Source organism: Podarcis melisellensis (assembly GCF_964234715.1).
Source record: "Podarcis melisellensis genome assembly, chromosome: 2".
Lineage (NCBI taxonomy): Eukaryota > Metazoa > Chordata > Lepidosauria > Squamata > Lacertidae > Podarcis > Podarcis melisellensis.
This window is the reverse complement of record NC_138529.1, coordinates 124376163-124388787: the sequence shown is the minus strand read 5'-3', so window position 1 is coordinate 124388787 and position 12625 is coordinate 124376163. Positions and strand designations below refer to the sequence as shown.

Here is a 12625-nt window from a genome sequence, read left to right as displayed (position 1 = left end):
TTTTATAGTAGTGTCCAAAAAATGTATTTCTTGCATAGATTGATTCATTGTTAGGTTGATTGTGGGGTGAAAATCATTGAATTTCTGGTGGAAGGTGTCCAGGGTCTGTTGACCATGTGTCCAGATGATAAAAATATCGTCAATGTATCGCAGGTACAAGAGAGGTTTGAGTGGGTAGGAGTTTAGGAAACGTTGTTCTAAGTCTGCCATGAAGATGTTGGCATACTGTGGGGCCATGCGGGTGCCCATTGCTGTGCCACTGATCTGAAGGAACAGGTCATCACCGAATTTGAAGTTGTTGTGGGTAAGGACAAATTGGCAGAGTTTGGTGGCAAAGTCCGCTGTGGTTTTATCTGAAATGGTGTTCCTTATAGCTTGTAAACCATCGTTGTGTGGGATGTTGGTATACAGAGATTCCACATCCATAGTAGCTAGTATAGTATTGTTGGGAAGATTATTTAAAGATTGTATTTTCCTCAGTAAATCTGTGGTGTCACGTACATAGCTGGGAGCACTGATGGCATATGGTTTCAGAACAGAGTCCATATAACCGGAGACACCCACTGTAATAGTGCCAATACCTGAAATGATGGGGCGTCCTGGATTTCCTGGTTTGTGTATTTTAGGTAGAAGATAGATCCCAGTACTGTCAGGATACTTCTTTTCCAACTCTGGAATAACTCTCTTTCGTAGAACCTCAGTATATTGGGGTGAGCGCATCATTCCTTCTATTGGCTACAGGTTCTGACACCATCATAACTGACGCATCCCCAAAACATCTTCTTTTGAGGGTGCTTGACGGACTGATCGATGTGGTGTAGAAAACATGCTTTGTTTCAATTCATTTGCACAAGGATGCATCTTGCCTCGCATGTCATGTTGCGCATGTCATCTCTTCGCTCCCCTGTGTATGCTGTTCCGTCCTTAGCACTAGCGCACACAGTTTCTGCCAGATCACCCTGATGTTTACCATATTCCATCTACAGGATCAGTTCACAGACATTGAGTCCATTTTGTGGTGTCTTCAGCCATCTTTCAGGTCCATGCAAGCCATGCCATTCATTACATTTGTATCTTTCCCAAACTTGTAAGAGTGACCTTCTTCTTATATGATTGTAAATCCTTTATTTACTTTGCCTTTATCATACCTTGGCTTCTTCCCTTTCCAAATAGATTTTGAAATGTCCTTCTGTCGTTTCTTGAAGCATGCTGTATTACTGATTCCCGGCACTGACCGAAATAAAAATACCGTATTTTTTGCACCATAACACTCACTTTTTTCCTCCTAGAAAGTAAGGGGAAATGTCTGTGCGTGTTATGGAGCGGATGCCTGTGGGTGGCGGGGGGGGGGATCTGCTGCAGTCGTGAGCAGAGGATCCATGGTTCCCCTTCCTTCCCTCCTCCGTGGCTCGCTTTGAAACAGCAAAGCGGGAGAAGAGCCGTTGAGTGGGGAGGAGAGAGGGACAGAGAGCCTGGAGAGATTGGTTCCTTTAAAGCAAGCAGGCTCTCTGTCCCTCTCTCCTCCCCACTCAGCTCGCTAAATAGCAGCAAAGTTTTTCAGCTCGCTAAGCCGGGGATGAGCGGGGAGAAGGGAGAAAAACAGAGCCTGCTTGCTTTAAAGGAGCAAAGTGGGAGAGGAGAGGAGCCTTCTCCCCTAAAACCCCTCTTCATTATTAGCAGCATCCTTCTCCACCCACCCCAGGCGTGTTCCTTGTCCCTTGAGTGCTTTTCCTTCCCTCCCCACTTAAAAGGTGGTTAGCACGGATCCACATGGATCCTCAGGATTTTTGCACTGGGTCACCCCAAATTCTCCATCAGATCACATAGCATGTCCATGGCTACATCTTGCACCAAAAAAATCACGCACCCACTGTTGCCTGGGGCCGCAGTGGTGCAAAAATGTGGTTACAAAGCATGGATCCACATGGATCTTCAGGATTTTTGCATTGGGCTACTCCAAACTCACTGTCAGATCACATGTCTGTGGCCACAGCATGAACCACAAAAATCATACATCCACTGTTTTGTTTAGAATATTTTTTTCCCTTGTTTTCCTCTTCTAAAAACTACGTGCGTGTTATGGTCGGGTGCGTGTTATAGAGCGAAAAATACGGTAATACTTTTGGCAGTGCGTTCATCTTGATCGCTGCAATTCTCCCTAATAAGGACAAATTCCTTCTTCCCCAAATTTCTAGATTCCTTTTTATTTCATTCAAGGTATTTTCATAATTGTCTTAAGCATTTGACTTTTCTCTGGATTTCTATTTCTAAATTTTTCTGTAATTCTTTATTTTTTCCTGCTGGATTTTTCACTAACAACTTTGTCTTATCTTTATTCAACTTAAAACCTGCCACTTGCCCATGCTCCTGTATTTTTTCTAAAACTTTTGGAAGAGAGTTCTTAGGGTCTTCAACTGTAATTACAAGGTCATCTGCATATGCTTTTAATTTGCATATTCTTTTCCCCACTGTAATACCTCTGATGTTTTTGTCTGCCCTGGCTTCTTTCCTGGGAGACAATTGAAATCTAATATAAGAAACATTATAGATGATAGAATACCTGGAAGTGATAGATGCTGAAAAAAGAGTTTGACAACATCTCATGCGAATTTATGAATAAAGTCCTTGAAGGAATGAGTTTTGGTGAACAATTTAGTAAGGGGATTAAAGCAATATATTCGGTCTAAAAAGCCAAAATAATTGAAAATCAGGTGGTAACAGATGAATGTAAGATACAGAAAGGAACATAACAGGAATGTCCTCTCTCACCTTTACTATTCATTCTAGGCTTAGAAGTCCTGACCAGAAACATGAGGCCAGAGTCCAAGGAGATCTGCTCTTGGGTCACTACTGGGCAGACCCTGCCAGCCTTACGAAGTGGGGTGAGGAGCAAACAGAGGAAATTGGAACCACTGGAGATGATTAGAAATGGGGCTTCTGTGGGGGAGGGGCTGCCCCATTTGTGCTTCTCCAGGGGCAGGAGAATATCTAGGGCAGGAGAATCCCTGCAGGGCCTCTGAGGCTCCCTTTGCTTCTTCCTCTCTCCCAGGACCCTGCAGCTTGTTTTGGCTCCTTGACTCCTCAGGAAGGATGAAAGAGACGGATCCTGCAAAGCTAGCGAGGATGGAAGGGGGAAGATGGACGGTTGACCTGGTCCGGCTGTCTCCTGCATCCCTCCCCACAACCTCTGAGCATTCCCTCCCAGGGACCTCCAAGAGATCTGGTGAGTCCCAGGGGAGGGGAGATGGGGACCTGGATGGATGGAGCCAGAGAGGAATTGGGGCTTCCTCAGCTAGGGGGTGGGGGGAGGCAGGCAGGCAGATGGAGATGGAGAAGGGGGGCACCTTTTCGGGCTCCCCCACCTGCCTGCCTGCGCCTTTGTCTCCTGCAGGCAATTTGAGCTAGGAATAGGTCACAGCTCCCCGGCCACCGCGCTGTATTGGCAGCTCAAAATGTCTAAAACCATTACCATGATCTGAAAGTCCTCCCAATGCCAGACAACTCACTGATCCATCACGCGGCACTAGAAGCCACGAGTAACTTGATCCTGCTTTTCAGATTGAATGCAAATGGGGCCTCCGTGTGTTGCCTTTTTCTTTTCTTTTTTATAATTCTTCTTTGCTTTTAAAAACAAGGATCATAGGACTAAGAAATGATACAAATATGTAGACTGAGTCTTCTCATGTCATTTGTATATAAAATAGCAGAATTAATTTGCTGGAATATCCATAACATGTTGTCATGGTAACATATTGTCAGCAAAACTAGTGTATCTATGACAAAGAATTGTTGGCAATTTTTTGCGGCTTTTAAGCAGTGGAGACGCTTCCTGATTGGGGCGCAGCAGCAGATACAGGTGCGTACAGATCACAAGAACTTGGAATACTGGCGGACCGTGCGCGTGCTTTTCCAGAGGCAAATCCGCTGGGTTGTTGTTTTTTGCCAACTTTAACTTTAGGATCCAGTACATCCCGGGAGAGCAGAACGTGAGGGCAGATATCTCGTTATCTCGAAAACCAGAGTACTTGGAGGAAGAAGGAACCCCCCCTGGCCAGACATATGTTCCAGGAGGACAAATGGACCTGGGGAGGAGCACTAGCAGAAGAAGCAGAACATTGTATGTACCAGGAGAGTCCCTAAGGGTCAGAGTTCTCAAACAACTCCATGACAACCCTACTGCTGGGCATTTTGGGCAACACAAGACCATATTGTTAGTTACGCGGGATTTTTGGTGGCCCAAAGTAAGGGAGGATGTGCAAGATTATGTGTGAGGATGCGACATGTGTCGGAAGGCAAAGGGGGAGAGGGTGGCATCAGTGGGGTTGCTAGAACTCTTGCCCACACCGGGGAGGCCATGGGAGGTGGTGTCCATAGATTTCATGACAGACATGCTCATGTCCCGAGGTAAGACAGCGGTCATGGTGATGGTGGACCTACTGACCAAGATGTGTCACTTTGTGGCATGTTCCCATGCAGTGACAGTGGAGGAGACCGCCAAGTTGTTTGTGGGCCACATCTTCATGGGGCTTCACGGCTGCATGGAGTACCTGCGAGGGTAATTTTGGACAGCGGAAGGCAGTTCATCTCGCATTTCTGGCGCAAGCTCATGAGTTTGTTGCAGGTAGAGGTGAGCTTCTCGACAGCAAGGCACCCAGAAACCAACAGACAAGCCGGAAGAGCAAATGCCATTTTGCAGCAGGACTTGCACTGTCACATCAATCAGAGGCAGAATGATCGGGTGGAGAAGCTAGCACTAGCAGAGTTTGCATACAATAATGCTGAGCATGTGTCCACAGGGATGAGTCCCTTTCTTGCCAATTATGGGTGCCATCCCAGGACCAGGGGAGGAGGCTTGGCGTGTGCCGGCCGCGGAGCAATTCGTGGAGGAGATGGAGGCCATACACCAACAGCTCAAGATGAACTTGGAGAGCTTGCTGGGCAGCAGCTGGAGGAGCTAAAAGGGTTTTCTTGTGTGTGTTTCTTGTGGCTGATTAGCTGCTCTCCTTGTGCAAAGGTCAGAGGGGGCAGGGTTTCTGTTGCGGTAGGTGATTAGCTGTGGGAGGAGCTTATCAGAGCTTGCAGGGCAACGGCGCACACAGTTTGATCCATCTTTTAGATTTAGGGGAGCTAGTCTCAAACGTTTGTTGGGGGAGACCTAAGTTTTTTTGGGGGGAAGTTATTTGTCCTGTCTTCACGCTTTTTATGATGGAGGACCGCTGTAGTCACCCCCAACGACACGTTCTCAAGATGGAGGGTGAAGGAACAGCTGCAGTCGCCTGCGGTTCATGCGCAATGTTTGCCATCTTGCCAAAGGTTGCAGGCAGCTTTACCTGCAGCAATTGCATGTTGATTGCCCTCTTAAAAGACAAAGTCCAGCAACTGGAAGAACGTGTAGCTACGCTTCAAAGAATTAGAGAGCTGGAGCTCTTCTTGGAAGCAACAGAGCACACCGTCTCCACCAAGGAGGAGACAGGGGACTCCCCTGAGAAGGAGGCTAGTTCACCAACACAGGAGCCAGATATATGGAGAAATGTGACTCAAAGAAATAGGAGGCCCAGGGTTCGCTCTGATTGTTTAGAAATACACAATTGCTTTGAGGTCCTCTCCCCTAGCATGGAAGACAATGAGCAGACTCCGTTTGAGGATCTCTCCCTCATTACAGTCGGTCAGGTATATGAAGACGAGCAGCAAAGTCAGTCCTCAGGGAATGTGCAGGCGACCTTGGAATGGACAGCTCACGGAAGAACCCTGACCAGACCTAAGATGAGGCGTGTAGTGGTGATAGGAGATTCCCTACTGAGGGGAACAGAAGCAGTGATCTGTGGGCATGACAAGATGTCTCGGGAAGTGTGCTGTCTCCCCGGGGCTAAGATCCAAGATGTAACTGAACGACTGCAAGGAATCATAAAACCCACTGACAAATACCCCTTCCTCTTGGTTCATGTGGGAACCAATGACACTGCAAGCAATAGGCTCCAGAACATCAAAAGAGACTATGAGGCTCTGGGCAGGAAATTGAAGCAATTAAATGCACAAATTGTCATCTCATCTGTCCTCCCAGTTGAACGACGTGGCCCAGGGAGAGAGGGGAAAATAGTGGAAGTGAACAGCTGGCTTCACAAATGGTGTAAACAGGAACGGTTTGGATTCTTAGATCACGGACTGCAGTTTCTTGAAGATGGACTTCTGGCAAGCGATGGGCTGCACCTCACAACGGTTGGGAGGAATGTTTTTGCAAAAAATCTCAGAAACCTCATCAGGAGGGCTTTAAACTGACTAATGTGGGGGAGGGAGACAGTGCTCCTGAAGGTAGGAGTCTATCAATTGATGAAGATGATCATCCAAATGTCATAGACCGAATGGAGCAAACAGCACGCAGACCTAGTGGTGAGAGGAAAAAATCCTTAAATAAGAGACACGGGGGAATGATTAATGGACTTCAATGTCTGTACACTAATGCGCAAAGCATGGGAAATAAACAAGATGAGCTTGAGCTCTTGGTACAGCAAACTAAATATGACATAATAGGCATCACTGAAACGATTGGAATGTAATAATGGAGGGATACAATCTATTTCAGAGAAACAGACCAGACAAGAAAGGAGGAGGAGTGGCGTTATATGTCAGGGATGTGTATACCTGTGAAGAGATCCAAGATTTAGAACCTCAAAGCCAAAGTGAGAGCATTTGGGTCAAAATTAAGGGAGAGAAGAATAACAGTGACCTTATTGTGGGAGTTTACTATAGATCCCCAAGCCAAACGGAGGACATAGATGACGCCTTCCTGGAACAGATGGCGAAACATGCAAAAGGAAGGGAGATAGTAGTAATGGGGGACTTCAATTACCCGAATATTTGTTGGATGTCAAACTCAGCCAAGAGCATAAGGTCAAACAGATTCCTCACTGGCCTTGCAGACAACTTCATTGTCCAGAAAGTGGGAGAAGCAACAAGAGGAACAGCCATTTTAGAGCTGGTCCTAACCAATGTTGATGACCTGGTTAGTGGGGTAGAAGTGGAAGGATCATTAGGCGCGAGTGATCATGCTCTTCTGAAGTTTACTATACAGCGGAAAGGAGCAGCCAAGCATACTAGGACTCAATTTCTTGACTTTAAGAAAGCCGACTTCATAAAACTTAGGGAAGTGCTGGGTGAGATCCCATGGACAGTAATACTAAAAGGAAAGGGAGTTCATGATGGCTGGGAGTTTGTTAAGAGGGAGATAGTAAAAGCACAACTTCAGGCAATACCAATGAGACAGAAACATGGAAGGTGCCTAAAGAAGCCAGGGTGGCTATCTAAAGAACTTTTAACTGAGTTAAGATTAAAAAAGGATGTGTCCAAAAAATGGAAAAGGGGGGAAACCACCAAAGAGGAATTCAAACAAATAGCCAGCACGTGTAGACACAAAGTCAGAAAAGCTAAAGCACAGAATGAACTCAGGCTTGCTAGAGAGGTTAAAAGCAACAAAAAAGGCTTTTATGGGTATGTTCGTAGCAAAAGGAAGAACAAAGAAACAGTGGGGTCACTCAGAGGAGAAGATGGTGAAATGCAAACAGGGGACACAGAAAGGGCTGAACTCCTCAATGCCTCCTTTGCCTCAGTCTTCTCCGATAAAGACAACAATGCCCGACCTGAAGAATTTGGAGCAAATGATTCAGCAGAGGAAACACAGCCCAGAATAACTAAGGAGATAGTACAAGAATACTTGGCTAGTCTAGATGTATTCAAGTCTCCAGGGCCAGATGAACTGCATCCAAGAGTATTGCATTGTTCAATCATTTCAGGCTCAATTTCTTCCTCAGCCTAAACATAATAATACTAATACTGCCATATAACAGCAGATTGTAGGTGGTGAATTTGAGAGGAAGAAGAAGGGAGACAACCAAGAGAATCCACACAATGGAGAAACCATATAAATATTCAGAGTGTGGAGAGAACTTTAGTCGGAGCTCCCAGTCCACTTCCCATCAAGGAAAGCTCTTCGTTCAGAAGGAGAGCCTCACTTCACATGAAAGAACTAACGGGGGAAGAAATTAGTGCTTGAAATGTGGGAAAAGCTTCCTTCGCAGCTCCACCCACAGTTCCCATGAGATACTTCATCCAGGGGAGTGTTTGGAAAAAAGCTTCACCTGGAAAACCAGTCTCAGTTTCCATTAAATAAATCACAGCAAGGATAATCACAGAATTTCAGGAAATGGTATAAGGCATATGGTATAACTGGTATAAGGAAACTTGATGAGGAATTAAGGGGAAAGACAGTGTTGACCCGGAGTAGTTACAAAATTAATGTTCTCTCCCCAAGTGCCACAGACCCTCCTCCAAAGAGAGCTTCTCTAAAGAAAGCACAAGCAAAAATTACTCATTTTTACGTGAATAAGGAAAATGAGGAGGTGGCTAAGAAACAGCGGGAGCCAGATCCTATTACTGACCTTATAGGATCTCTCAGCAGCTCTAAGGATGAGCAGAAAGAGGTTTTGGGCCCAGCCAGCTCAACTGCTAAGTCATCTCTGGCACTGAGACCAGGAGCTCAAGCGACTCAAGGCCAAATTCAGGCTAAACAAGTAGAGGAACTAATCTGAAAGAAAAATTCAGAACTACCCTCAGGAAATGCTAATACAAGGCTAAAAGACTCCTTCTCCCAAGCCTCTGGTGCAAATGAGGAATTATCCGTCATTGGGTGACTTGTGCTACTAACGAGGGACATAGAATGCATAAAATCCTTTTTGGCTCACTGTAATAAAATTCTTACCATCCTGATAGGTACTTGTAAAACCTTCTGGAATAAAATCTGGCAGAGAGTGTGGAACCGGATAATACAACAGTATCTCTTTCCCTACCATTAAAAATAGATCAATAAGGGAGGTTTAATTCGTCCACATGGCAAAAGGAGGTCTATAAGTACAAAGAAGAACAAAAATGTTTAAAAAAATTAAAATAGTGCCATATTAAAAAGTTGACTTAAAAATACCTTTTAACTTACTTAAGAGTAGCTCATGCTCTGGGTCCAGACAGAACACTTAAGAAGCTTGTACTGTACAGTGGTACCTTGGGTTAAGTACTTAATTCGTTGCAGATGTCCGCTCTTAACCTGACACTGTTCTTAATCTGAAGCACCACTTTAGCTAATGGGGCCTCCTGCTGCTGTCGTGCCGCCGGAGCATGATTTCTGTTCTCATCCTGAAGCAAAGTTCTTAACCCGAGGTACTATTTCTAGGTTAGCGGAGTCTGTAAACTGAAACGTATATAACCTGAAGCATATGTAACCCGAGGTACCACTGTACTGGAATCTGCACACCAGATCCTTATATCAATATGAAACGATATGCAAGGTTATCAAATGCTCTGCCCTCCTGTCAGAAGCCAAAACCAAACCAACTAGGGAGAGGGTTTTGATAAACAAGAATTGGAAATGGGCGCTGTCTCAAAATAAGCTACTTCTCTCAAGCTACCCTAAGCCTTTAGGTATCTTCTCACAAAAGGAGCGTAAAGTTTGCGAATATAGTGTATAAGCGCAGAGAATATCTATGGAGGAGAGGAGTCTCAAGATTATTCCGAAATGTGGCATCACCAGCTCCTCTGCTTCCACATTCAGCAACACCCCAAAAACTCCTCAATCCAAGGCAGACTATTGTCCTTTAGTTGACATATACTCTGCAGGTGACAATCCTGACTAGCCAGCTGACCTGGACCCCAAGGAACCCCCTAACTCAGACAGCCCTGGGTCCTTGCACTTGAGAAATCTAGGGAAGGACCTACTTGACAGAACTGAAAAGAATTGGTTACATGCCTTCTGTGCTCTGCCATAAGTAGCCCAGAATGAAATACTCTCAGATTGGACCTCTGACGTTCCTGCCTAATAAGTTTGAAGAAGGAACACAAGGGCTGATGCAAGCAGAACTTGACCCTTTGTGCTCCAGATCCAGCCCACCGGAACGAACCCTCTTTCCCCGAAGATTTGGTCCCCATGCAAGAGGCAAATATGGCCAAAACATCTGCCTGGCTTGTGATGAGAGAGCTCAAAGAGCGTCAACAGGACTCTCCATCAAAAGCACCAAGCATGGGGCCACTTACATGTATTAGCTACTCGTCTGTTTTCTGCCCATGCTCTGGGCTTGCAGTTTTCAGGCTTAGGGACAGGATGGTAACTCGTTTTGGCACCAAGTTCTGTCCATAAGCCCCAATGAGTTCAATGGGATCTACTCTCAGGTCACTACTGGACAGACCATGCCAGCCTTACAAAGGGGGGTGAGGAGAAAAGAGCTGAAATTGGAATCACTGGAATTGTTTAGAAATGGGGCTTTTGAGGCCTCTGGTTCCGGTCTCCCTTAATGGATGCCGCTCCCACGATAGCAGAGATCGTTAGCAAAGAATAAACAGATGATTTGAGGGTCATTGTCCTCAATTAAAGCTGCGTGCTGGAACAGATGGAACAAGATAATAAACCGCTAAATTTAGACAGATACAAAGCTGAAACAATTTGAACTGGAAAGGAAAATGTGTGTTGTTGGGGAGGGGGGGGGGCTTTACTATATATATATATATATATATGCTTTCGTAGATTTTCACGGGTACAGGAATGCAGGTTTTGGTGTCCTCGGGTGTCTTCCCGTGTAAAAGTTGGGGTGTCTAGGCGACGTTTCGACGAGGTCTCACTCGTCATCTTCAGGCTGGTGCTTTCGGCTTCTTGTTACTGGAACAGAGCAGGATCTCAGTGTTTGAGTTCCTATAAATACTGTTGAGGGGGTGTGGCGTATAGCCTCCAATGTTCTGGGCAGAGAAGAAGTTCTCAGGCTAGTGTGCCTTTTCTTCTTTTGTTCCTTAATTACTTGAGAGATATCTTGAGTGATTTCTTGAGTGATGTCCTGAGTACCACTTAGGTGGGTCATTAGGTGTGGATTAGTTGCTAAAGTCTTTGTGTCTTGACCTCTTGAACTTTGTGAAGAGTTTTCCTGAGAAGATGGCTGTACTGCACTTAGTTGTGTTCTGGCTTGGCTTCGTGTATAGGGGCGAGCTGTGGTTTTGTGGCTAGTGTCAGCCAGATCTGTGTAGGGATTGCAGGGGGGTGCAGCATCCGGAGGTGCCACCATGGACACAAGAATGCCGTCAAAAAAGAAGAAAAAACTTCCTCTCTTTTCCAACACATGAAAGAAACAGGACACGAAATTAATTTTGCAGACTCCAAATTGCTCTTTAACACGGAACATCACCACAAGAGAATAATCATGGAAGCCATCGAGATAGAGAAACACCCTCACAACATGAACAAGCGTGACGACACATCCCGCTTGCCAGACATCTGGAAATTAGCCCTCCCCACAAAAACTGACACCAGATCCAGAGGCACACAGAACGCCAACACCAATCAACCACACCAGACCCTAACCCAGACCCTCTCCACAGATGAATTACAGACACCATCCAGTAGTCGATCCATGGTGGCACCTCCGGATGCTGCACCCCCCTGCAATCCCTACACAGATCTGGCTGACACTAGCCACAAAACCACAGCTCGCCCCTATACACGAAGCCAAGCCAGAACACAACTAAGTGCAGTACAGCCATCTTCTCAGGAAAACTCTTCACAAAGTTCAAGAGGTCAAGACACAAAGACTTTAGCAACTAATCCACACCTAATGACCCACCTAAGTGGTACTCAGGACATCACTCAAGAAATCACTCAAGATATCTCCCAAGTAATTAAGGAACAAAAGAAGAAAAGGCACACTAGCCTGAGAACTTCTTCTCTGCCCAGAACACTGGAGGCTATACGCCACACCCCCTCAACAGTATTTATAGGAACTCAAACACTGAGATCCTGCTCTGTTCCAGTAACAAGAAGCCGAAAGCACCAGCCTGAAGATGACGAGTGAGACCTCGTCGAAACGTCGCCTAGACACCCCAACTTTTACACGGGAAGACACCCGAGGACACCAAAACCTGCATATATATATATATATATATATATATATATATATATATATATATATATATATAAAATGTTTGTAACATAAATGATTCGGCAGCACACACACCCCGAATGCTTTTGTTGTTTAGTCGTTTAGTCGTGTCCGACTCTTCGTGACCCCATGGACCAGAGAATGCCAGGCACCTCTGTCCTCCACTGCCTCCCGCAGTTTGGTCAAACTCATGCTGGTAACCTCGAAAACACTATCCAACCATCTCGTCCTCTGCCGTCCCCTTCTCCTTGTGCCCTCCATCTTTCCCAACATCAGGGTCTTCTCCGAATGCTAACAAACTGATAAAAAGCAAGAGGAGATACAAGAGAATGGGATTGTATTTATGGATTACAACAGAAAAGCGAACTATGTGATAAAATTGAAATGGATTAAAGCCTCAAACGTTCACTGTATTGCTATGGAAGGAAATGGAGTTTAGTTTTGATGATTGGCCAAGGCTTGGGGACAGGATGGTGACTGGTTTTGGCACCAAGTTCTGTCCATAAGCACCATTGAATTCAATGGGATCTACTCTCAGGTCACTACTGTGCAGAACATGTCAGCCTTACGAAGTGGGGTGAGGAGCAAACAGGGGAAACTGCAAGCACTGGAGATGTTTAGAAATGGGGCTTCTGTTGAGAAGGGGCCGCCCCATTTGTGCTTCT

The 12625-nt window shown here is 45.6% G+C and overlaps 1 protein-coding gene across 8 annotated transcripts in view; it reads left to right on the top strand.

The window, feature by feature from the left end:
• Positions 1-12625, top strand: part of LOC309364378 (uncharacterized protein) — a 214577-nt gene that overhangs the window by 89571 nt on the left and 112381 nt on the right. The window contains exon 5 of one of the 8 annotated variants that reach the window (XM_081901516.1): positions 3050-3223. The exons of the other annotated variants lie outside the window; for them this stretch is intronic. Within the exon in view, the coding sequence (XP_081757642.1) occupies positions 3050-3223 (174 nt within the window). The remainder of the gene's footprint in view (positions 1-3049; positions 3224-12625) is intronic. 8 annotated transcript variants of the gene reach the window in all.